General features: G+C 49.1%; 1 protein-coding gene across 1 annotated transcript in view; it reads right to left on the bottom strand.

The window, feature by feature from the left end:
- Positions 1-26,130, bottom strand: part of VPS13B (vacuolar protein sorting 13 homolog B) — a 795,867-nt gene that overhangs the window by 1,967 nt on the left and 767,770 nt on the right. The window contains 8 exon segments of the mRNA XM_042923372.1: positions 3,512-3,761; positions 4,569-4,671; positions 6,811-6,987; positions 13,647-13,817; positions 15,731-15,907; positions 20,013-20,543; positions 20,546-20,820; positions 24,275-24,393. Of these exon segments, the coding sequence (XP_042779306.1) occupies positions 3,512-3,761; positions 4,569-4,671; positions 6,811-6,987; positions 13,647-13,817; positions 15,731-15,907; positions 20,013-20,543; positions 20,546-20,820; positions 24,275-24,393 (1,803 nt within the window).

Genomic DNA, 26,130 nt, shown 5'->3' with positions numbered 1-26,130 from the left:
GCTCTGTACTAACCAGCTCAGGAACAAAGAAGAGTGTCTTTCCTCCGCATAAATCAACATTAAACTCGCATCCTGAAATAAAAGTTCTGTTTGCCTGTCTCCTTAAACCTCTAAAGTTTGACAGAAAAAATTCTGGAGAAGAGCACCTCTTTCAAACCAGTGGCTTTGGACAGAGCATTAAAAAAATAAATACCTTTTGAACTGTAACATTTTCTGTTTTTATAAACACTAGGATTTAAAGCCAGAGGTCGGGGGGGGGGGGGGTGGGGGAAACTGGGCAGAGGAAGGGGAAATTTTTATGGAAAAAAAGGGAGGATGCAAAGTACATTTATGGTTCATAAAAGTCTGGCTCATCTTCAGTGGAATTCAAATAGGAGAACTGAGATATACTACCTAAGTTCTTAAGTGAGATCTTCTGAGAAAGCACCCATCAAAGGCAATTGGATCTATAAATTCTCCCCACCCTGAGCTTTTGTAGCTATCTAGGGTGTAGATCACGTGGACTGGGACGTTTCCAGTATAAACTACTGATCTGTGGGAATCAGGTAGCCACTGGCCTTTTCAGTGGTTCTGTACCTACCAAATGTTGGCAAGATCACTCCGGGTAAGAATTAACAAGGGCTTTTGAGTCCTCAAAGTAGTAGTAATGTAAAGAATTTCTGTGTTTCTGTGTAGGGCACAGAAACAGTGCAGCCAAGGGTGTCTTAAAAGCTGTACAAAGCCAGTAGACGGTAAGGAGTAAGGGCCTGCCAGAAAAATAAGTAGGGCATCCGTTAGAGTTCGGATCTCCTATTTTGCAGCTTGGGAAAGAAAATAAAGGCCCTCAAAGTTTCACTGACAGATGAAAGCTGTGTACCACCAGGAAAAGGCCAGAGCTCTGATGATATCATTTGATGGGGTCAGAATTCAGCTGGAAAGCTTTGAAAACACAGAAAGTCTTAATTGCTCCTCCTGAACAGCAGCACAGGAAAACCCGTGCTGTGAAAGGAACCTGGCCAAGGAATAAATTGACCTTCTGACTCACGTTGAGCCTCTCATAAGGGATTTCAATAATGTGCCAGGCATATTAAGCAATTATTACCCTAAAAATGGCTGCATTTAACCAAGAAAAGCAAATGCTGATTTAAAAATATTTGAATCCTGCCACATTTCAATATACTGAGTGATGTCATCTACAAATTAATTCCTTCCAAATTTCAAAGGAGCTGTGTTTCCTAGTATCTGAAGCAAAAAAAGCAGAAAAGCCATTTTATATGAAGATCTAAAAATACTGTTCTTAGTTTTCCCTGGAAGACAGCAGGTAGGCTTCTTAACCCAGGTTTACATCTGTGGATTCGGTTTGCAGGTGACTAGTCCTGACTGACGTGAGCACGGCAGCTGAGGAAAAGTCCCCGTGTCAGGCAGCACTGCCGAGCGATTCCCCCGCCTCGTTTGGCGCATACACTGGGTTACAGCACTCCTACGGAAGGGTGTGCCGTCTCAGAAAAGAAACGGGCATTTTGTTGTAAAGTTTGGGTCTCCTTTGGGGTGAGTGGGGAAGGGGGTAGGGTTTGGACACAGGACTGAGGGGGCAGTTATTTGCTGTTTCTTAGGAGTTGGGGGAGGTAAAGTGGGATAGGTTCAGAGAAAGAATTTGGGGGCTGACCGCGTACTGGATCTCCACCATTTCTGTCCTGTGCTGGGACAGCCAGGTGCTGCTGGGTAAACTCCACAGCTGCCCTGCACTATGCCTGCCCTCAGTCATCTCTTCCGGCCTCTTCCCCCTTAATCCAGCCCCCTGTTCTCCCCAAGTACCGATGGAAGACCAGTGTTGAGCATGGTGTCCAGAGCATCAGTGCTTTTCTGCCTCTAACTCCGTGATCCCATGGTCTCAATTAACCTTGGCAACTTCTACGAGTGGTGACTCGAGCTATCATCTCATTAACCCCCAGAGAAGCAGGCCTGTTCCTTCCCAGCTATGATAATTCCCCACAGTACCCTCCTCAAACAAAAGCCAAAGGGAGAAGGATCACAACTGAAGACAGTAGAGACTGTTTTAACAACAAAAGCTGAATCTCCAATCTTCAGTTTAAGATACGAGATATTTCCCAAGCAGCTAAGGAATAACGATAGATTCCCGAGGGCCTTGGAAGTTTCTCGTTAGGGACCAAGGACTTGAAGATAATGACAGCATCCCTTGCCAAATCCTGTAGCCAGATCACTGCTGCTTTATTGTCAACTGGATCAGAAGATTTTGGCAGATCTAAAGTCGGCCTGGACATCTGACCTCTGTTTATTCCCAGAAAGTCATCAACTCGAAGAGCAATGTGCGCCTAGTGCCAAGCCCCAGCTTAAAGCCTGACTGATTAGGATCCAAGAAGCTAGAGAAATCTCAGAGTTGTTGTGGTTGGCTGCCTTCCCTCTTCTCAGATAATTTTACCCAAACAGTGGTGCGAGGGAGACACAGGCTCCCATACCAGGAAGAAAATAAAGAACGGGGCAGGACCTGCCGTAGGCAGGTTTGCTGTCCTTTCCTGGGGCCACTCAGTCCTCAGGTTAGGACCAGCAGGTCCCAGCTTGCCACTGACCTGCACTCCCCTTGCTGAGTGGAAGAACAGGTCTGTTTCGTAGGTCAACTCTTAGAGACCCTTGGATCAGGCAGTGAATGAGGAGGCAGGAACAGAGCAGTTTTCCACGGGGTGCACCTGCTCGCCGCTAGACTGTAGGAAGCTGATGTCGCTCTTGTCAGGGCTCACCCCTGACACCCAGTGTGCCCTGCCTGGGCCTCCATCCCGTGGCAACTTCTGTGTGGTCGGGAGCCAGCATGCAGTACAGGAACAGGCCAGGCTGGGCCAGAGAACTGCCCCAAGAGCCTAAGCGGCAGCCCAGGGGGTGCCCCATGGTACTTAAGGGATGGGAATCTGCCCCGTGGGAAAGGGAACGCTGAGCCACACACAGTACAGAGCAGGGGGAGGAAAGAGATTCGTGCCCAGAATTCTGACCCGTGAGGTCTTGGAGTGGAAACGGGGGAGAGAGGGAGTGAGACGACCTTCCTGGTTTGTGAACTTGTTTCCCGGTCCCCTCACTTCCGTGGCAGTCCTCTCCTGTGCCACCAGACTTGTGCCTGCTTTGTGGGGCAGCAGCACAGAACTGCTGCCTCGGCCCTGGCCCTTCTTGGACACACCTGTGTGTCCTGGAGCTCCGCTGTCCCGTCTCCTTCAGCACCCCGGCGCCCCGACGACCACGCCTCGTTCAGTTCTTAGGGTGGCATAGCCCCAGGCCTCAAGTCCATCTGGCCCGCTGCTGGGCTCCCCTAAGGGAGCCTCACACACACACCTGGGTTGGGGCTTCCCAACTTGCTTCCGCACGGGCCCCCTTGTCCCCCTCCCCCACGCCGCTTCCTGTGACGGCCCTCCCGGTCCCCAGCAGCCTCCACAGGCTGCAGCCCCAACTGCCTGGTTACCGGCGGTCAGCCTGCATCTCTGCTTCCCTGGCCGTTAGCCGCGCAGTCCCCCCGTTTTCTGAAATGTACCTCCACGTCGCAGGCCACTCGCGGCTGCCTGAGCTGCACGATGAGCAGGCTGTTTTGCTTGCTGTCCTGTGCACAGTCGATCTCCGTGACAGGGAAGGCCTGCTGCTGCGTGTCCTCGCTGACGCTCACCACGAAGAGCACTTCCGAGGTCAGCAGCAGGCACCCTTCGTGCTCCTGGCCTGAGCCCCTCACCAGAACCACATCCAGGGCCATGTGGACTTCCGGTCTGCCCAGAGACTGAAGCATTTTCCTGTTTCAGAGGAGAGAAGTGAGGCTAGAAGCCAGTTTGGAAAAGATGGTCCTGTATCAGTGCGCACTGTACCAAGGGCTGGGGCATTCTTATGCGAAGGTCCCCAGAGGCAAAGGGCCCTCGCCAATCTGATGATCAACTTTAGCCTCACACATAATGGCCACTTTTTTTTTTTTTTAATTTTTTTTTTTTTTAACGTTTATTTATTTTTGGGACAGAGAGAGACAGAGCATGAACGGGGGAGGGGCAGAGAGAGAGGGAGACACAGAATCGGAAGCAGGCTCCAGGCTCTGAGCCATCAGCCCAGAGCCCGACGCGGGGCTCGAACTCACGAACGGCGAGATCGTGACCTGAGCCGAAGTCGGACGCTCAACCGACTGAGCCACCCAGGCCATAATGACCACTTTCATTCACAAACTGATTCTGGTCAACCGAATCCAGCTCCTTCCTGGGGACAAGGATTTCCCTTGGCTCTGACCAGCTCCTTTTCTTCCCATTAGAAACGTCACCCCTGATCAGAACGCTGGCTTCATGGAGAGTCCCCGGTCCCCTTGCAGGCCTAGGCTGCTCCATCAGCGTGCAGCTTCCCCCGAGGGGTGCGCGAGAGGCGTCCCACATCTGGGGACGGCAGCCTCTCCCTGGCGCTATGATGGCCTCGCGCCACCTGAGATGCCGAACGCGGCCGCCCCCCCCCCCCCCCCACCCGCAACCCCCGGGCTCCCCTGGAAGTAGGGGCCGTTAGCTCGACAGCAAGCCAGGCCCTGTTAACATGCGTATGCAGCTGAACAAGCATCTAGATAATCCTACCAGACATATTTGACGTGGCTGTTTGGGGCCCGGTCAGCATGTAGATCACTTGGCTGATAGCGCTGTTTGGGAAGCTGAGAAAGTCCAGCTCCATGTAAAATACCTGTGGCGAGAGAAGTAAGGGAGTTTTACTAGTTGTTTTTCTGGAAACCAGTTCCACGGTATAGTGATGTCATCTGCTTATAGCCATCCATAAAACACTACAGATCCAAAATGATGTCAAGTCTTTGGAAGCAGTCGTATGGATAGATAATCATTAAACACTGCAACGCTCTGAACTCTGGCGATCTTACATTAGCTACAAACTGAAAAATGAGTGAACGACAGTCCAAGCATAGGCTGGACTGGCAATTAACGGAAGCATCACGCTCCTGGGAGTAATCCATCCTGAGCAACAGCTCACACGCCATTACAGTTTATGCGATAAAGTCAAGATTGTTAGCTGACTTCCTTGCTTAATGTTACAATACTTCTGTATCTGTGCTGGGCTGGGCAAACAATAAAAAACACAACACACACAGAGATGCACACAAAGGCACATGGTTTGCCTAGATACAGTATTTCAGTGACTTAATCCAGCTGTTAAACACGAATCCATTTACATTTATGAGCACTCGTGGGGCCTCCAGTTTATTACACGCTCCCCCTGGTGCCGGCACCGAACGAGGGCACCCAGCAGCACCACGCGGCCTCCAAAGAGACTCTCCAGAACCAAAGATGGTACAGCATGTGTGCTTCCCGAGGGCTTGTAAATGTTTATAAACGAGGCACAGTCATTAGACTGAGAGTTAGTGGTTTGTAAAACCTTCAGTGCGGTAATAAAAGTTTTACAAGAATGATGGAAAGCAACAAGGCCACGTGAAGCTCTGCTCCGAGATGCTCTGACCTACGGGAGGGGTCCTCGGCCCGGGAGACTCCCGGTGAGGAACAAAGGGATTTATGAAGGATGGGCTGGGGTCTGCAGCCACGGAACGCTGTTTACTGATGTGTAAGCATCTGATAAAGGGAGTGTGCCCGGGCTGCTTTCGGGCTACGGCGGTTCTTTGTGCCCCGTTCCCTGTGAGTGAAAATGTCATTCACGGAAGGAGGGAGAGGGAGAAGGGGGGGGGGGGGGAGTTGAGGGAGGGAGGGAGGGAGAGAGAGAGACAGAGACAGAGACAGAGACAGAGACAGAAACGGGGAGGGAGGAGGCGAGGGGAAAAGCCAAGGGGAACACATGTTCGCATCTGTGTGGTCTCTGAAAGCCCCTCCGGATGGTTGCCGGAGGGGGGCATTTGTCTCCCCCTCTCCCCTTCTCAGACACTCCTGTCGGCCCCACGGAGGCGCGGGGTGCCTGCGGTGAGATGTACCCCGGCCACTATGGCCGGAGGCAGAGGGCTCGCGTGTCTGACAGCCCAGCCCTCCTGCGGTCTGTGAGAGTGGCCGGACAGCCGGCTGGAGGACCAGAATGAGGGCACGGAGTGTCGGTAAAAAGGGAACAGTCGCGGTCACCTGTTTGTCAGGGCACTGCGGTGTGCTCTGCCAAGAGCGCAGAACAGAATACGGGGGGAGGCGCTTCCTGCGGCACACCCATCACTCCTGCGTGTACACGAGCGTGGGAGAGGCCCGGCACCCCACCATCCGAGAGCAGGTGGTGCCACGAGCCCGTTCCCCACAGCTGTCTGCTCGGGGAAAGGCTTTCCGGGAACTCGGCCCAGGGGCCGCGGCCCAGAGTCCGCAGAAGCAGGGCTCTGTGAGCGCGTGTGCGCGAACCCACGTACGCACGCGCGCGCACACACGCTCCTCTCTCCGAATACATACATGCTGCCTCCACACAGATATCTTCCTGCCTTATAACCTACTTTTCCTTTCAAACTGGTCACCAGAAAAAGTAATAGTTCTATCCTCTGCTTCAATATTTTCTACATATCGCTCTCAACTGCCTTCGGCCTCTCACTGGTGACTTCTCACTAAAGTCCATTTTATTTAGATGTACTGTAAAAAGATTCTGTGAGGTAGATATAATGAAATTACAAATTGATTCCTGGGCCTTTAATTATTATAATTTATGATTAGTACTATGATTCTACCCTTTGCACAAATAAGTGTAAGGAGCTGAGAAAGACGGCTATTTACCTACTTGTAGATGTATCCATTTTACTTTCACTGCTTTGCCATGCGAAGGCCTACGTTAACTCGGAGACCCTAATCGCAAACTAATCCGTGACGTCTGAGCTGGCCTGTCAGGTGCCCCGCGACTTACCATAGCCAGTCTGTGACACGAGCTCAGCGGCTCCTCCGATGGGCTTTGTGAACACCCCCATGATTCCTTTCCCCACGCCCGAGATGACACCCTTGGCCTTGTGTCCTGCTGAAGCATGAGCTTCCGATGTTCTCTGGAAGTTCTGCATGGGCTGATCGACTATGCCAGCAATTGCACCTGAAAAACAGCAAATGCCTCCAGTGAGGACTGAGGCTTAAAATCCCGAGAAAGTGAAAACCTTCAATCCAGAAGACAGTTTTATGTGGACTGAAGATGAAAATGCACCCTCCTTAGGAAGTTCTTTACTATACATTTATTCATCAATTACGTAAGTTCATGGAGCACTGACTTAGACATGTATGATCTTCACCAGAACATAATATTCAGCCTGGGTTTTTGGTCCATCACAGTTAGGATCTGTGAAGTCCGGTTCAGAATTTAATAACCAAGTCAGACTATTCCAAAGTGACACTTCACACGCCTTTGTCCAGAAGACAAAGAGGAGAGAGCAAGCCTGCTCAGCCTGATACATTTGCACTGAAGTAAGAGGGTGAAAAAAACTGGAAGAGACCGTCCCCTTTCCATGTTCTCCCTTTTAATAGTGATAAGAGAAATTCTTTAATAATATATTAATGTAATTGTTGACACAGCAATTATTTCTATTATAGCTAATCTGTTTTGAGTGCTTGCTATGTGCTGGGGACTATATCGAGTGTTATTTGTATGAGATCATTAATCCTCATAATCCTAGGAGTCGGACGTGGTTTTTATCCTCAGCTCCTAGATAAGGCCGAGGAGCACAGAGAGGTTAAGGAGTTTGTCCCCAAGGTCACACAGCTGTCCTATGCCTGAGCCAGGGTTTGAGTCTAGAGAGGCAGAGTCCCAGCCCAGCTCTAAACCACCAAGCTGTTCACTGATCCTGTTTATAAAAGAGGCTCTCCAGTCTGCCAGTCTTAGAAAAACCTCCTTCCTTCCTACTTCCATTGAGGTTTGGCCGCTTGCTCTTCACTTCAGAACAGCTACCCTGCTCTCAGCAGTCTGCTCCTGCGATTTTCCCAGAGGACAGCCCGGTCAGGTATTCTGGAGGGCGAATCCCTCAGCCTCCTGTGGGTCCTTCCTCTTGTTCCTCTTACTTTGAGACTTCATAAGGGCTTCACTGGTCCCAGTTTTGTTTTGTTTTTTCTTTCCCCCAATGATGGAGTGGAGGGTTCTCTAGCTCAGTAAGAGGTAAACATTTTATTACAGTTCTTGACAGAATTTTCTGTTTTCAACTCAGTCCTGCTAGGATTAATGGAAAGGATGGAAAATGCAGAGTTCCCCTGGTAGAAATTTTAGTACATGTCAAAACCCATTATTCCAAATGCCACTAATTCAAAGTCTCTTGGGTAAACGGAGATTTCCAGGTCTCTGTTAATGACCTGCTAATTTCAAGTAATATTCCCCTGAACAAAATCCAGTAAAACAAAGGCCAGTTCCTTCGGGTCAATTGTAAAGGGAAAGTTCTTCATGGATTCCATTCCTCTGAATTTGGACAGAGCCATTTAAATTTATGTATCAACAGATTAAGAATGACCTGAGGCGACGGGTCTGTTTCTCAGCCTTGACCAAAGCTTCCCAAACCTTCTCAGCAACTGACTGGGGAGGCAGAGGACGCTGCTCCCCAGTGGCCCCAGCTGCCCTGGCTGTGGAGGGCCGAGGGGTCACTGTTTCATCGCCCTCCAGACACCCCTCCCGGCACTCAGGCTGGGGAGCTTGCCTCGTGTGTTTAGGAGGAGGACTGTGATGTCCTGCTGTCCATCCATGAGGTTGGGAGTCAGAGCAGCTGGGAAGTGTCAATGGGGGTGGTGGCCACCATTGGTGCACAGCAGAGGCAAGAACCGTGGGGGTCTTTCCTTCAGATCATCTCAGGGTAGACAGTTCAAAGGGAATAGCATCAAATCAAAGAATATAGCTTTTGTGGGGCGCCTGGGTGGCTCAGTCGGTTGAACGTCCGACTTTGGCTCAGGTCATGATCTCACGGTTTGTGGGTTCGAGCCCCGCATTGGGCTCTGTGCTGACGGCTCAGAGCCTGGAGCCCGCTTCGGATTCTGTGTCTCCTTCTCTCTCTGCCCCTCCACCACTTGTGCTCTGTCTCTCTCTGCCTCTCAAAAATAAAATAAATGTAAAAAAAAAAAAAAAAAAAGAATACAGCTTTTGTAACGTCATGATCTGATTTCTTTGAAAGGTCTCCATGCTTAAGTCAGTAGGAAAACGGAGGGAAATACAAACTCACCAATAGATTAAATTATTTAAGAAATGCCTTTTCTCAAGGACAGATTTCCATTAAGACTATTAAAATTGAGTTGAGGGGCCTGTGGTTACTTCACGGAGAAGCTTCCACTTCCCTTTAACGTGCCAGGCCTAACCTCTACGAGGAACGTAGAGCCTTGATGGCCGTGAGTATCCATACAGAGCTCTAACTTCTAACTTCTACCTGCCTAAGTGCAAACAGGTATCACAGTGAAACTCCCCTTTGATCTTCCACTTTCTCCGGCCACCAGCCACAGGGAGGGCTCAGTAACCGCGGCTTTGATAGATAAACTCTTTGGGCAGCCCAGAGAGTGGAAAATCTGAACCTCATGACAAGGTGTTAGATTCTCAGAGGTAGAGAAGGAGCTGTCAGATCCCATGCCCCCGCCCAGCACCAGACCCTGGAGGGGAAAAGCTGGCCTGTCACACACACCAACACCTCACTGGTCACCAGGTGCGAGCCGGAGACCAGAGAGGCCGTGAGAGACTAGCAGCCATTTCGCGGCATCTGCAGCCCTGCCCGGAGAGAGGCAGCTTCTCTCAGGGCTTCAGCAGGCTCTCTTATTAGGTCTAATCCACCTAAATCCCACGACTGGTAAATTATTTACTGTCATATACTTGACCTCTGCTCTAAGTAGTGGAAACTGATCCCCAAACTTGTCTGTTGGCATCAGGCCCACGGGGCGGGCGGCCACATGGAGCCGGCTGTGATGTGATGAAGGGAGGTGCGGAAGGAAGCGTGCCTCGGAGGGGAGTTTCCGTGCGCTCTGCGCGTGCCGGGCGAGGCAGAGGCGGGAGGTGTTCCCTTTGCTACCCTTTAGTTGGAGGAGGAAGGCTTTCTTTGTGAAGCAAGGAGGGGGGGGCCTCCCTCACTCTTCCAGGACCAGCTCCCCAGCCTTGGGCGGAAAACACTGCTCGCCGCTCTATGAAGCTTCCTGCCTATGTGGCTGTTTTGGTGCTGCCCTCGCCACGTGCTGTAATTTTACTTTGGACACTTTGTTTTTTTCAGATCCCAACAGCAGAGGCACAGGCCTAAGGCGGGCAGTACGGCACAGCACTTCAGAGACGAACCAAACCTACACATAGAGTACGGGAGGTATTCTAGCTTGAGGCCGGAACAGATTAATTTCACCGGGGAGGAAGCACTTCTGTTATTCCCAGATTCTCCACTAACTGCAACCCGCCTGCCGACGGCCGGTAGTGGCATCGGGACTGCTCATCGGTGCCAAGTCCTGGTGCCTGGCTCTTCCTCCCTCACTCCAGGGCAAACGTCCCGATTCACCTGGGAGAGGCCGATTTGGGTGGGATTCCGAGGGGCAGACCAAGCGTGGCGTGCACACGGAGGGTGTGGCTGCTGGGAAATCCGGCAGTGCTTCGGCATCAGGCAGCGGCCCAAGAGAAGGGGATGACAGAAGCAAGCTCTGACATCCTGCCTTTGGTATTCACGAGAGAGAAGTCACGTCTGGGAGGGAACACGGAGTGTGACCGTGACACAGAGCTCACATCCTCTCCCAGCACGGACTCCAGGGTGCAGGAGAAAGGGGGGTGTTTGGGAGTGGGTTTGGTAAATGTGGGGAAGCCTTATTACCAGTTCTGTAGGCTAAACAGAGTTTTCCCCAAAGCCACTGCTCTCTCAAAACTGGTGGCGCTCGTCCAAGCGCCTCGGCGGCATCTCTCCGCCGGCTGACACTTCCTTGCTGACTCGGGGCGACGCGGCTGGGCACGGCAGCTAACGACTCCCTTTGATTTTTCAAGGACCTCGTAACACTCCACAGTGTCCCCGTGAGGGTGAAACAGAGGCAAGAAGGCCCACCAAACCCATAAACATTTGGGGAAAATGTGTTTTTCCTACCCTGGAACTTTCAATTGTTCAGTCTCCCCACATCCTGATTGTTTCCAGGCTCGGAGCCCTCCCGGGTGGGTGACATGTGGAAAAGCCCAGGCTCTTGTCCTGGTGGAGGTGTGACCTGGGCAAGTCACTTAACTTCCTATCTGTGCCAGGGCTTGCAGATCAGACAGGATGACACAGGTGAAAATGCTCCGTCAACACTCAAGTGGTCTTTCAATATATTTTTGCTAACTGGGTTGTAAATGTTTCTTCTAGAGGAAGAAACCGAGGAACTAATATTCTGGTTTCACTCAGCATGGGTTTCAAACAAAATGATAATAGCTCTAACTTCAATCAGGCACTTCATTGCATTTAGCAGTTGTAAGCACCATTTCTGGGGATAAATTAAATGGTGATAAATCTAGAATTTCCTAGGTGAGGGACTTGATTGGTCCTCCTCTTGTCCCTCCTCTCGTCTTCCTGCTACACATCAGGTAGTTCTAGGACTGGACGTTTTTGAGATGACCCGGTGATTAAGTAGGACAGAGAGTTCTTGAACTCCCAGAGGGAAGGCGGCAGATTTGAGCCAACTCGGAGATGCCCACTGGGAACTAAAAATGTCTGAGGAGCATGGCAATGGGCGCCTCGCTCAGGGTGCGCGGCTAGAGGCGGTGCTCCTGGGGGCCCAAGGTCAGGCGGGTGCCTGCACGTGCATTCAGCGCACACCCAGAAGGGATTTCCATCATCCACAGAACTCCGAGGTCTTTGGAAATTACCAGAAATGCAGAAAGACTGTGAGCCCACTCACAGAAGAAGAAGTTTCACAGACAGACTAAATGATTCCCTCGCATGTGTATGAGGTTGTACAAGACGTGATAAAGCAACGATGGGAGTTTTAGGACTTTCTGGCCTGGTTAACAACAGGTGCCGAATTAAAAAGTGGGACACCGCAGAGGGAGGATCGTGGTTCCTCACATAATGGATTTCTACCACCAGGCCCAATTTTACACAGTGGCACCTGGGTAGCGGGTGTGGGCTTGTCTGGGTGGGAAAAGGATGGACTGGTTGGGAGGGACACAGCCACAGGCCAGCCAGCTCAGGTCTCCTCTGCTGAGCACCTGTGAACCCCAAACAGAGCTTGGCTGGAGGGAAGGAAGCTCTCCTGCCCAGTGCAGAGGGCCTAGAAGCCCATGATTCTTAGCCAAAAAAGGCCCCAAAGACCCCAAAGACCCCATCCAATGACCTGAAGCCTCCAAGATAACCTCAGTCACTTCCTGTGGTTCCAGCAACTTGATCCCTTGAACTGAAACTAAAGCAAGACTGCTCCCGCCACTGTCTGCTTGTCTTTCTCTGGTGGGACGCTCTTTGAAATGAGGCAACTATTACAGTTTCTTTGCTACCAGAACCTAATAATGAGTATCAGTGGTGCTGTTTACCAAACACGGACACTTTGCCTGGCACAGGTCATTATTGTTACCTCTAAATCATGTTATTACCAGCCCCAATTTACAAAGGAGAAACCCAAGTTCAGAGAAGAGAAGAACACGCCTGAGGTCACAAAGAAAGGACCCTGACACCCTCGTCTGGGTCCGCTGGCCCCTCAGGAATGTGGCTCGCTCCCACGCCACTGTGCCTTCCCCGGAGCAGACACCCTGGCCTCCGGGCTGCTCCTCTACCTGGAAGTTCCATCCCAGGTCATACGTAAGCCTCCCAGTTTCCACGCGCATCATCACACGACAGTGCCCCACACCACAGAATGTTACGACTTAAACAATTTCCAGTAACTTGACCTGAGCTAACATCTCACTGCTTCCTCCCAGGGCCTCGGTTGGCTGCGCTGCGGGCTGAGGCTAGAAATGCAGACTGGAGAGAGGACAAATCCTTTCAAGCTCATCTTGTCTGACCTCTGCTCTCCCCGCTCTGGGCACTTTGATCTCCCTGAGATGCACACTCCTTCTGATGCACAGCAGGCCAGCTGCCAAGCAATACAGTTTTAAATTCCTTTGCAAACAAATAAACAAAAGATACCCTTGAAAATCCTGCTCTGCAAAATTTCAGCTCTGAAGCTTCCTTTTTATAGATCTTTCCAAAGCAACTTATTTTTCGAACATTTGTAGTCCTTGGAAATATCCACGGTAATCTTCACTTCTAACTATACCATCTGGCTGCTCGACAAACAGTAATTACTCTGAGGCCGAGCCTGCACTCTTGAAAAAAATAAAAGGGGAGAAGTGGGCTCCTCACTGAAGTTTATGTGACGTTTGCACGCCGCTGAAGTGCTTCTCAAAGGTGAGCGTCTGCCATATGTGCATGGCGGAGAGGGCGTGGCACGTCTGCCTGTGACCTTGACAAGGGAACAGCGGCCCTGTGGTGCCGTCCTTGCACTGACACCACCACGCTTGGGGGGCGCCTATGGAAGGACACTTATGTGGGGGCGTGGGGGTGGGTGGAGCATGGGCCTCTGTGCAGGTGAGCCTCTATCCGGGAAGGTCAGGGGACGGCCCCATCACGGCTGCTCGATGGCTCTGGTAAGGAGGTCCTGTCCCAGTGCCTCATGGATGCAGGGCAGGAAGCAGAGGGAGTGCCCTCCTCTCCCTGAGCCTCAGTTTTGCCTGCAGGAAGGATGGAAACCGTACCGTACAACCACCCCTAGTCCTGGGGAACTGAGCACCTGGCCGGCCCGCAGAGCCGTGAGCGCGCGTCCCCCACAGCCCCTTACCGAGCAGGCTGATGCCCAGGCGGGACAGGCCCTGTCGCAGCCCCTCGCCCAGGCTCTCGGGCAGCTGCCGCCGCCACTCCTCCTGCCGGTTGTAGTGTTCCTCATCCAGTGAGAGGCGGTCCATGTTCCGGGCCAGGCTCGTGGCCAGGTTGGTGATGGAGGTGAGGGTACCTGAGGGCACAAGAGCACGTGGGTTGGCCTTATGGTCACATACATGGGGGGCCCCCAGGGAGCAGTCCTCACAGGGCTGGTGGTGGGGGAGGGGTGCCTTGGGACCTGCCCAAGTGGTGAGTGACGGGGGCTTCCTTTGGGCAGCTTGAAGCAACAGCCTGAAGAAAATTGTGAAAAAAAGGCGAAGATTAACACTTGCTCACCGGGGTGACGGCACGCCTCAAAACGGGTCAGGCGAGAATCTCTGTTGCCAGAAAAATGCCCAGAGTTTCAGATGAAAGTAGCGTTCGCTATTGTTTGATGGTCGAGGCTTGGCTAGAGCACTCAGTTTTGAAGTCCTCACTGAGGCCCAGTTTTGAAAGTTAAAATTTGCTCTCAAAGGTTAAGGTCATGCTGCTGAATCTTAGATTGTAAAGAAATATTTCTATTTAGGAATAAAATTTATTTCCCCCCTTCATCTCTCATAGCAGAGGGAGACCCTAAACTGTATCACCAGACATTCAGAGGCAACGATTGGTGCCGCACAGAACATGTGCGGTTTTGATTCTCGGGGTGTTAACTGAAAACAGTGAGGACAATAAAGGAGAGAAGACACGGGAAAGCCAGGACTATGTCGGGTTTTTCTGGCAAGTCTGTACAGGTCTCAGTGAAGCCATACTGAAAGACATCAATGGACAATCCTGACACTAACGAATTCACTCATCTGTGAGAGGATATCCGGCTCCAAGAGGAGACGGAAGATGTCGTTTTTGCCGCTGCATCTTTACCAATAATCTAAAAAGAAAAAGTCCACGTGCACGCACAGACAGCAGCAAATGAGACAGATTTCCCTAAGAGAAGGAGAGAACAAGTGTAAAACACATTCGGTGAGTCAGTATGCTAAAATTACTGCGGGCTTCAGTTTAGCAGGTGTCGGTTGTCTTATTTGAAAATAAAAACAACAGAACCACAAAGACTCAAGTGTCGGGAGTGAGAAATCCGCCAGTGACTCATCGGTGAGCTCCTCCGGCTCTCAGCTCACAGGCCTCCCGGACGGCCGGGGCCCAGGGGAGTGGGCCCGGCCTCGTCCACACAACTCGGTTTACTGCTCTTGCCATTCTCCTGCCAGCCCCCCTCTAGGACGACGGGCGCTCATATTTCAGGCTCCTCTGCTTTTGAGCCTTCTGGAGACTTCTATAACCTACCCACTCATAACAGAGTTGCAGCACTGTTGACATTAAAAAGCCTTTTATGGGGGAGAAGCCCTTTGCCCTGTTTTCCCTGCCTCCTGCTGAGAAGAAAAGGGGACTCAGATGGCCCTTGTTAGTTCCCGAGTCACTGCCAACCTGACCAAAATATCGTCAAGCACACACAGGGGTAAAACGAAAACATTCCCCTTCATGCGGGCAGCAGTCTGGCTTCTGTGCCCCGTGACCTATCCGGGCCACAAGATGGCACTGTTGATGTGGCATATGCTGGAGGAAAGCTGGCTGGTCCCCTCCAAATCCGCTTCCATGTCCAAACGTATCCATGTCCTTCCGCAAGTTATGACAACTGTATCTACATTTAAAAAAATGAAGAGGCAACACAGTGTAGGGTTTCTGATGTGTAGCAGAAGTCCTGAACACCTTTAATATTTCTGTATTTATCGCATGGAATAACAGTTGAGCCAATGCTTGTTTTCCCAATGGGAGGTTTAAGATTCTGAAGTTTCTGAAACATTTTCACACACTGCAGGCAAGCAGCGATCTGTTTAAAACATAAGGCATTAGATGTGAGCTTTGTTACAAATCCAACATTTCACGGCAATCTAACGGGCTAAACAAAGGTAGACGCACACTGAAGGCCCTGAAAGCTGTAATGTGTTCTTCAAAAAGGAAAAATAAGGGGAGGAATGAACATGAGGCTTTATGAAAAGAAACCAAAGTAGCTACCTTTGGAAATGTGCTTTACAAATGACGTTGTCCCTCTGGAGACTCCACTCACGAAGGCTCCTGGGCCTCTGGTCAGCCCCTCGTACGGAAGCCTGAAGAAGTCGGCGATGCCATTCCCGACGCTTCGCACCAAACTTGCGGGGCTGCCGAGGATTTCCAGAGATCCAACCACCCAGCCTGGAAGGGACCAACGGGAAGGGGCTACTGAGACCTTCAATGCGGCACTTTCAACATTGGGGAACAGTGACCCATTTTCCCTGCAATTCATTTTTCACACTGGAATTGAGAATGTTATAAGCTCCTCTGGAGCACAATCTGGGAAATAACTCATTCACTGTGAATTCATAAATGGCAAACTTTCATACTTTATAAATCAAAGCGATCCTTTGGCAGCCTCACAAATAGCTTTAATATGACTTCCTTGCCCGAGTCTCCTGTATTCCCGCTAAGAGGGACCCGCGTGTGAGGGGACACACGTTCCCATGCACCCGAGGAAAGGCGGTCTCCCAGGGTGCAGGTGTTTGCAGGCTGGGAAGCTGTCTTTAGAACCACCTCAGGGCAGCGGAGGCACCAGGAGGGGGAGGAGGCCAGATGCTAAATGGGGTGTTGCAAAGGAGAGGCAAAGTTCTGACAAGGATGGAGGAGTTATTTTTAATCTTTCCCAATCCTACCCAGCTGAGTGCTTTCCTTTGGAGCAGAGCTGAAGCCAGACAAATGTCTCCCCTTCAACCCCAGCTTCAGTTGTGTAAACATTGGTGACATGGACATACTGATTAGGTTAGTGAGAGGGAGTGTTCCCTTCCAGTGTCCCAGGAGGGGAGCTTTGGATCTGGTTTCCTATTTGAGCAGGGGCTTGCCAGGGGCCGGCCTGCTCAGTGGCCTGACTGCGGTGTATGCTGCCTCGTGGGAACGCGGCTGTGCGTGAACTTCACCGTGGCTTCCCTTCACCTTGCTCCCCGGGGAGGGGGCTCAGCACTTTCACCCAGTGGACTGGAGGGGCCGGCAGGGCCAAGGGCTAAGCACAGGATTCTAGACAGGTGACTTCCTCTGGGAACCACGGACCCCCCACCAGACTGTGGCCAAGAGTGCTCTCGTGGGGAGGCCGTGGGGACAGGACGCGTGTGGGAGCGAATCCTGCCTCACCAGTAGATTCTTGGAGGACAAGCCTGAGACAGACCCTCGGTCAAGTCACTGGTCCCAGAGGGTCAGCAAGGTGTGGCTGCAAGAACCACGCCAGAACCCTAAAGGGTTCCAGGCCTAGCCCCTATACATAGAGAAAGACATTCTTAAATTTTGAGTCCATTCCTCTTCTCTGGAACATCAGGAGGATACCACTAGGGTTTAGGTTAAAAGAGGGAATCAGTTCCAGAAGGTAAGAACTATAAATGGGAGGGCCTCTGGGTGCCAGACATTCAGCTTATTTCATGCTCAAGGTCACTGTGCAAATGAAGTGCTGTTACATCCCTTTACATAAGGATGAGCTAATGACTGGGCTTTTCCCTGGGCTCAGGGGTAGCAGCCTCAGGGGACTGAGATGAGGCTGACCTGGTGTTACTCTGTCTCCAAGTGTGGCTCTGAGATTAGGTCAAGGGCTCACAATCTCCCCGCTGCGTGGACACGTGGGCTGGGTTTCCAAACGAGGTTTACCTCATTGCTCAGCCCACCCACCCTCTTTCTGTGAGCCTGGGCTGCAATGGGCAGGCAGGGTACTGAAGAAGGTTGTGGAATATGGTTCCCTGGAGGGCTCACTCTGCAGGTAAAGAAAGAGCAGATTCCCTTTAACCTGGAATAGTCATAAGGTTCTACCTGCAGGTAGCAAGTTGTTCTAGAAACATCTTAATTCCCCTTCTCTCCATAGATTTCACACACAGGATAAAGAAAGGAGAGTAAAATATTGCCAAGCACAGACCATCGACAATGGGCCCTTCGGAGTCAGCACGGTGGGTGCAGAGTGAAGGGATCCCACCCAGCCTCCCCATCTGGCTCCCCCAGCCACCCGAAGGTGGGTAGGTCTCCTGGATCAGGAGCACTGCCTGATGGGAGGGCCATGTGTGGACCAGAGTTACTTCTCAGAAGCATGGGAGCTAGCCAGAAACGGGCAGGAAGTATCTGAGGACACTCCTTTATTGTCCAGAAGCAAGCATCTTTTGCCTATATGTTTGGAGATTTTGTTGGAAAAGAGTGTCGGTCTGACTTCCTATCAAATTGAGACTTGGGTGTAGAGGGACCCCAGGAATTAGAAAGCCCACGTTCTTTCCTTCAGATAGGGCTATTCATTTCTAATTACTTGACTGTTTACTTTTAAAACCTCCTCAAGGTGAATCCACAAACTTCCCTAGAAATGAGGTCAGGGTATTTCGACCATCCCGGTTAAGAACCTTCTGGTCAAGTTCAGTGGGTGAATCCTGACCCACGTGAGATACAGATGCAACTCGTTCACTCCCAGGCCAGCCCTCCCCCTTCCTCGAAGGGGATGCTAGTACATTCTCTCGAAGCCTCTCCTACCTGGGTGCTGGGAACCTGCTACCACCTTCTCCTTTTGTCTGTAGGTTTTTAGTAACAGAATTCTCAACGGGCTCTAAAAACTTGGCCCTCTACATTAGAATTTCTTGTCCCAGAGTATAATGAGGTTGGGACAACAGTTTAGAGGATTTTTAGGTAGATTACAAAAAATCCAAACAGAATGTTCTTGTGAAAGCTCATTAAAAACAAAAAACAAAACAGAGCATGTTTAGCACACAGGCTGCAGGGACACGGCTCCTTGGTGCCACAGTTGGGAGTTTCTCTGCCAGCTCATTACCTGCATGGTTGTCCCCCCACACCTCAGCATTATGTGGTGGCCCGGTGGGAGGCTCAGTTCTTCCCAGGCCCCACATCAGAGCTCAGTAACTTACGTGCCCGCTTCTCATGTTAAAAGCAAACACTGCCTGAAAGGTTAAGTTTCTGGAATTGTTTATAAATATACCCATCTATTAAATTTGAAATGTTAACTGCTTATTTTTAAGTGATTTCTTAGCAAGAGAGAAATATTTTCTTCATTGTTGTGCAAGCTATCAAAACAATAGTGCAGGCAGGGCCCTCCCCTGATCTTGTCATTTTCAGTTAAGACTTCTAGGTAACCTTATTGACTCTATGAATGTCATTATGGAGAAAATGTAATCTCACCAGTGGGGCAACAACATGGGTCATTTACTGTTACACTGTTAAGCTTATATGGGAATGCTTTCACTAAGTTCAATGTTACAAACATTCTCTCCTTTGTTACTCTCAGAAAGGAAGGCTGCCATGTTTTTTGCTAGAAAGGACCTACAAGACCCAACACTGGTTGGTGTTTGTTGCCTGAATTCATGGGAACATAAGGAGCTGAGTAATCAAACTGAAACCATGTCGGAGTGAATTTAGGTCAGGAACATGTGTTTTGTTGCCAATCACCATAGAATATTCCGAGACCACTCTGTCCTTTAGCACACAGTACTCACCATACAATATTCATATTCATATTCAAACAACCCCCCCACAAACTTCCGTCTCACATCTGTGGACAAGCCGAGACACTAACCACTTTCTTTTTGCGATCTGTCTAGACTGGCAGGGCCACACTGGGTAGGTAGAGGGCTCTTTACGCATCTTATGAGCACACAAATCCTCTGAATTTCTCACCTACAGCTATTCATGGACCTTAATGAAGGAAGCCAACAAGCTACAACTGGATTTCTTTTAAGCCCAGGGCTGGTTTTCCAGACTGCACTGATGTGCCCATACAGAGCCTTGGACCTGCAGGGATCTAAAAAGTGTATGCTAAATGGAATTAACAGTCTAAGTTGTATCACAGCAAATACAAAAGCTACTATTGGTTGAGTGTTTATTAAGTGCCAAGTGCTTTTATTTTATCCTCTCAGAAATCTTAAAACCCATTTTAGAGATGAGGGAACTGAGACTTGGGGAGGTTCAATAACTTGCCCAAGGCCTGAGGCAGTGGCAGAGTGTGGATTTAAATCCAGGTCTGACTTGGGCGCCTGGGTGGCTCAGTCGGTTAAGCTTCCGACTCTTGATCTCAGGTGTTGATCTCGGTGTTGTGAGTTCAAGCCCTCCACTTTCAGTTAAGTTGGAGTGTGGAGCCCACTTAAAAAAAAAAAAAAATCCAGGCCTAACTGCAAAGCCCACACTCTTCCCCTCTCACAGTAGTGCCTCCCTAGTTCTTGAAGTTGATGAGGCACTCCCAGGAGCAATCCCTTTTGGCCCAGGCTCTAGTTCATCAAGGACCCCCAGCGTGTGACCTCACCTGCTCTGAAAAGAGCCCCCGCGGCATAGTGCATCGCCAGGGCGTGGACGAGCTGCCTGGCCGTGGTGAAGACGGGGCCTCTTTCAAACACTGAGAAGGAGAGTGGCGTATGGTCAGAGGCTATGTACAGCTTGAGGGAAGCGTGGATGCTGACGAGGAGATTCACCGGCTGTATCACCAGTTTCCGTAACTTCACAGGATTCACCAAGGCCCTGGCGTGCTGTCTGACCTGCGCGGGCAACACCTGTTTGCCACCTGCGAGTACCTCAGGGTGACCGGCCAGGTTGCCGTCAGGAAGGTAGGTCCGGAACAAAGTTCTGATGTAGTACACAAATGTATCTTCCACATATAACCGGGCAGGTTTCAATTCAAAACTGAACTCGTTAATATCATCGAATAAGAAGTTCTTGCCCTCGGTTAAGGTGAGGCAAAGTTTGATAAAACAATTTTTCTTGTATTCTTCCAGCTCTCTGCTGGATACGAGGAGGCTTTGCATTTTGGGACACTGCATGGGTTCTGGCTTTTCCCCTGGCAGACTAAGACCGCGAAGTGGAAACTGGACTTGTTATATAGCTGGTTGTCTAACTGCAGGTCCCCACAGTAGACTTCCACACAGTGAGGCCGAAGGGGCGCTGCAGCGGCCTCTTCCCCGCGGAGGTGGCCAGTCACGGGGGCCATTTGGAGGAAAACACTGTCCAGTGTGAGTCTCAGAAGTTCAGATGATACTCTGTGGTGGGTGAGGTCATCAAACACCACCAAGCTCAACTGAGTGATGAACATTTTAAATGTCACAATCTTCTCCAGAGTTCTAGAGAAAGGGAAAACAACGTAAGTCTCCCTCTTTTCTTTTTCCTTTCTTTCTCTTCCTTCCTTCCCTCCCTCCCTCCCTTTTTCTTCTTCTCTCCTCCCTTCCCTCCCACCCTCCCTTCCTTTCAATAGGGCCTTATTACACCCCTCCTGATATTCCATCAGGTTCTCGCAAGAAACAATAAGAATTCAACTTTCAGATTGTGGTGTCTGGACAGAACCTGCCACGTTCCCGACAGTACTGGGGAATGTCCCCTAAGGGACCAGTACAAGCTCTTGTCATGTTCTGTACATGCTTCCCTTGTCAACACCAGATTTGTACTCCAAAATTCTTCTAGCGTTTGCGCACTCATTCTCTATCACGATCATCTCAAGGCAGAAAGGTAAAATCAAACCACCAAGACTCCTCACCTTGAAGTAAAGCAAAGAGAAGAAAACTCACCCCGAGCCCCCTGCATCCTGGCCCCTCTAGTGGCATCTGGGCCATGTGCTCAGCTCTCCCTACCATTTCCAGATCTGGACTGCGGTGCTCCTGCCTCAGGCCAGCCTGTCACGGTGCACAAAATCCTTCTGCTCTCACCTCCTCAAGGACATCACTTTAGCCACCCACCCGTCTCCTCTACCCTCATTTTTTTCTTCATTATCGGCAGCTTATAAACATGATGCTATTTCTCCTGTCTTCAAAATCCCTCTTGTAACTCCACTTCCTTCTCTAGCTACTACTCAGTTTTCTGCCCTCTCTTACATAAAAACTTCTACACACATTGTCTGCTGGCTGCCTTCCATTCTCTCTTCACCTTGGTCCAAGCAGGCTTCTGCCCCCACAGTCTACCAAAGCAACGCTCACCAAGTGACTTCTGTGTGGCTAAACTGAATGATGGCTTTTCAGTCTGTGGCTCACTTGACCTACAGCGGCATTTCACCTTGTCGATAACTCCTTTCCTCTGGGAACACTTCCTTTATAGGTCTTCTCTTCTACTTCTCAGTCACTGTGCGACCCCTTCCTCTTCTCCCTGATCACTGAAAATTAAGGTGCCCAAGGCTCAGCCCTTGCCCTCTTCTGTTCCTGTGTCTGGCCCCCCCCACTGGGAGATCTCACCCATTCCCACGGCCCCGATATGCTGTCTGGGTGCTCATGGCTCCCAAAGTCACATAGTCAGCCCAGGACCACCCAAGTGCCAGTCTCGTACATCTAACTGCCTCTCCACTTTGTCACTTCTTTGTTAAAAAACATCTCAACCTGTCACGTCTATAATCAAACTCTAGATCATACACCCCACCCTAACCTGCATATGGTCTTTCCCATCTCAGTTAATGGCAACCACATCCTATCACTTGCTTACAGCCCGAGTTTAGGAGTCCTCCTTGATGTCTCCATTTTTAACCCCTATCCAGTGCATCAGGGAAAACCCAAGGGTTTCTTCTTAGAAGGTACATCCAGATTCTGACCTTTCCTTCCCACATCCACTGATCCCACTGCAGTCTAAGCCATCAGCATCTCTAGTGTGAGTAACGGTGACAGTCTCCTAACTAGTTTCACTGCTTCCACCCTCACTTCTTTATGGTCTACCTCACAAACAAATAAATGATAAATAAGTTTCTAAAAATTTAGGTCAGATTATGTCACTTCTCCACTCAAAATGCTCCGATGATTTCTCCATTTCATTCAGAAATAAAGCTAAGTCCTACACCATGTCCCCCTCTCCCAGCCCTTACCGCTCTGGCCTCAGATACTCTTTCTACTTCCATCCACTCTGTTTGGCCCACACTGGCCTCTTCCCTGAGCCTCCAATATGTCAGACCCACTGTTTCAGACCTTTGAACCAGATGTGCCTTCTGTCTGGAAAGCTCTCCACCAGATACCCACATTACTAACCCCCTTGCAGCTTTTGAGTCTTTGCTCAAATGTCAACTTCGTGGGAAGGCTTACCTACACTGGTTTTCTAAAATTGTGTCCTCTCTGTCCTTATGCCCTGGCACTCCTGGTCTTTCTTACCCGGCTGTTTTTACCCCTGCAGAAAGCCAACCTTCTACTGTCCCATAAAGTCTTTTTTTATTATGTTTATTCTCTGTCTTCCATTCTACACCTAGGAAAATGTGATCATCTTTTTGAGAGCAGAGATTCTGGTCTTCTTAGTCACTGTTGTATCCCCATCCTTAGAATAGCACCTGGCTTCCAGTAAGCACTTCAAAGCAAGGGGTGTAATAGTTCCTTTATTCATTGATTCAATAGATAGTAGCAAATACTTGTGCCTTTCCTATTTCTATCACTCAATGTATAATTTGTTGCTAGTATGATTAATGCCCTATTAATGCCATAGACAAATGTTTCTGAAACTGTTGTGCAGGCTTGAAATTTTGTGTTATGTAATTTTATATTTAGTCTCCAATTGTTATGCTATTCATTTTTTACAAAGTTCTGGGCAAAGAAAACATTCTACCCAACCTTGTTTGAAATATTGTAAATTCAAATTAATAATGATTTGGCAGGTCCAAATTAATAAGTTCTTAACCATATATGAAAAACAAGGAACTTTTTTTTTAAAAGGCTTAAACAAACATATGGAAGTTAGTATTGTTATTTTATATTTTAAATACATTTTTAAATAATAAACTTTATTATAAAATACATTCTTCTTTATAAAATTAAAATGCAGAAAATTATTAGCTAATCACTTATAACTCCCACATCTACTAACAATTTTGATTCTTTAAAAAAATTTTTTTTAATGTTTATTTATTTTTGAGAGACAGAGAGAAAGAAAGACCAAGTGTGAGTGGGGGAAAGACAGAGAGAGGGAAACACAGAATTGAAAGTAGGCTCCAGGCTCTGAGCTGTCAGCCCAGAGCCCAATGCAGGGCTTGAACTTACGAACTGCGAGATCATGACCTGAGCTGAAGTCAGACACGTAATTGACTGAGCCACGCAGGGGCCTCTTGATTCTTTCTGTTGAGTCTTAGTTCTAGGAATGTTTTCTGGGAACGTGTGTGAGAATGTGTGAACAGAGAAGTATTTATGTGTGTGTGTGTGTTATATACACACATACATACATACCTAGGATACATGACTAATCATAGCTATATATTCAATTTTATACTCTCTTTGCTTTCTTCTCTCCCTTTATTCCTTCCTTTCTTTTTGAGAGAGAGAGAGAGAGAGAGAGAGAGACAGAGAGAGAGAGACAGAGGGAGGGAGGGAGGGAGGGAGGGAGAATGGGCACACATATGAGCATGGGAGGAGCAGAGAAAGAGAGAGAAAAAGAATCTTAAGCAGGCTCCAAGCTTAGCACAGAGCCCCATGTGGGGCTTGAGCTCACAACCATGACATAGATCATGACCTGAGCTGAAATCAAGAGATGGACGCTTAACTGACTGAGCCACCCAGGCACCCCAGGTTTACAACTTTTTAATGGGCAAGCTTACCATGCTGTGACTGGGATAATAATTAATCCTACCTGTTGGTAGCAGTTAAAATAGGTCCCATTTTTCCTTCTGGGGCCACAGTGATGAAGACTGTGCCACACTGAAGGACAACGTCCACATACACATAGCCAAAGCCAGTCAGGAACACAACCTGCAAAAAGAATATTCAGAATCTGATTAAAAAGAAATAAGAAACACTACTGAAATGGTTACTTTCAAATGTCTTAAGTCCTGATTCAATACCACAAACACTTCTTGGTTATATTTCTTTATATCTATGTGTACAGGCTATACAGCTGACTTGAAATGAAGAAAAAAAAAAAGAAAGATCAAATCCAGATTTTTCAATATCCAGCTGTAAGGTTCATAGAAAAAAACAATGATGGATGATGGGGCATGTGTGTCTTCCTTCTCTGCTTCTTTGGAATTGGCAAATAGCTCTGTATGGGCTGGAGCCCAGCCATGGGCCAGCTTTACGTGTGCATATCAACCTCTGTGGAAAAAAAAAAACAAAAACAAAAACCCTGAAACTCAGGACTTGAAATGCAACATGCAAAAAACTTCCAGGCTCTTGAGTGTTGACTTACTACCATGAGGATGTCTTCATATCCTGGGGACACAGAAACATACCAGAAAACCTACCAACAGCTGTTGACATGTCATAATCCCCTCAAGGTCTCTTAGTCTCTCATGTAACTTGTAACAATAGTGTCAGATAACTTCATTTGCTTGGACTCAAAATTAATTTTGCTTCTATGGGAAGGTGGACTAAGACCTAAAAAAAGTTCGATCTCAGAAGCCAGGTGCCAGGCCAGCAGAACAGATGTCCTTTCAGCATTAAATACCGAGGTTGCTTAAATGGATAAATATTTGAAAACAGAACAGAACTATTTGAAAAACAACTCCAAGAACATCATGTTCACAGCCAGCATTACCTGAGAGTAGGGGCAAGAACCTCCTTATGTTTGGGAATGTCTGATAATCTGCAGTATCAATTCAGTCCAAGTCTGGGCCCTTTATTACTGTTAGGGCAGCAAATAAAAGACGACTGCAAATTTCCGGATGACGGAACAAAGCTAGGTGCCTGCCTGACATGTAATGAATGTATTGGAATTCTGACCAAATGAAGAGGTACCAGAAAGAGTGTGCACAGAGCCACAGGGAACAGTCACAGACTCAAACCCGGAAGGGACTTCAGTGTCACTGGGTTTCTTTCTTGCATAGTGGCTCCTGACCATCTGCAGCACCCAGGGCATCTGGGCGTCACCTCTGCCTCCTCCCTCTCATCTCCTGGAGCACAGCAGTCCTCAGATGCCCCAGCTCTGCAGGCTCCTCCCCTAGTGCCTTCGTTTTCATCCTATGGCTGCTGCTTTAGCTTAGGCCCTTGTCTGACACTCAGCACTCCTGGCGCCCAGAAGATGCCTTCCAGCACAGGTTCTTTCCAAATCCTGTATATCTTTGCACATGCTCCTTAAGGATACCTTTTCCCCTGAAGGTACTCTCTCATTTTCCTATTCCTTTCCTCAGCTTGATACTAACTCCAGCATTCCTGAGGCATTTTAACCATATTTCTATTTCATCACAAGCCTGTATTGTTTGTAGTACAGTCACCTGTTTATACACCTGACTCAATTGCTAGATTGTCAGCTTCTTGAGGGCAGGAGCAGAGTCCATTTGTTCTCTATGGACATGTTTCCCAAATGGATTGTTTTGCAGAAATATCTGTTTCAAAAGACCCTGTATCTTGAATCTGCCTTATCTGTTCTAAGATAAAAACTGTAGTTGACTATGATAAAATCTGGAATGCAGCCAACTTAAAAAATGGCTCAGCTCATGAATCTAAAGCAAAACAGGTATTATTTGAGAAACACTCACATTTATTATTTTG

This window comes from Panthera leo, chromosome F2 (assembly GCF_018350215.1).
Source record: "Panthera leo isolate Ple1 chromosome F2, P.leo_Ple1_pat1.1, whole genome shotgun sequence".
Classification (NCBI taxonomy): Eukaryota; Metazoa; Chordata; class Mammalia; order Carnivora; family Felidae; genus Panthera; species Panthera leo.
The sequence above is the reverse complement of the archived record's forward strand: the minus strand, read 5'-3'. Positions and strand labels throughout refer to the sequence as shown.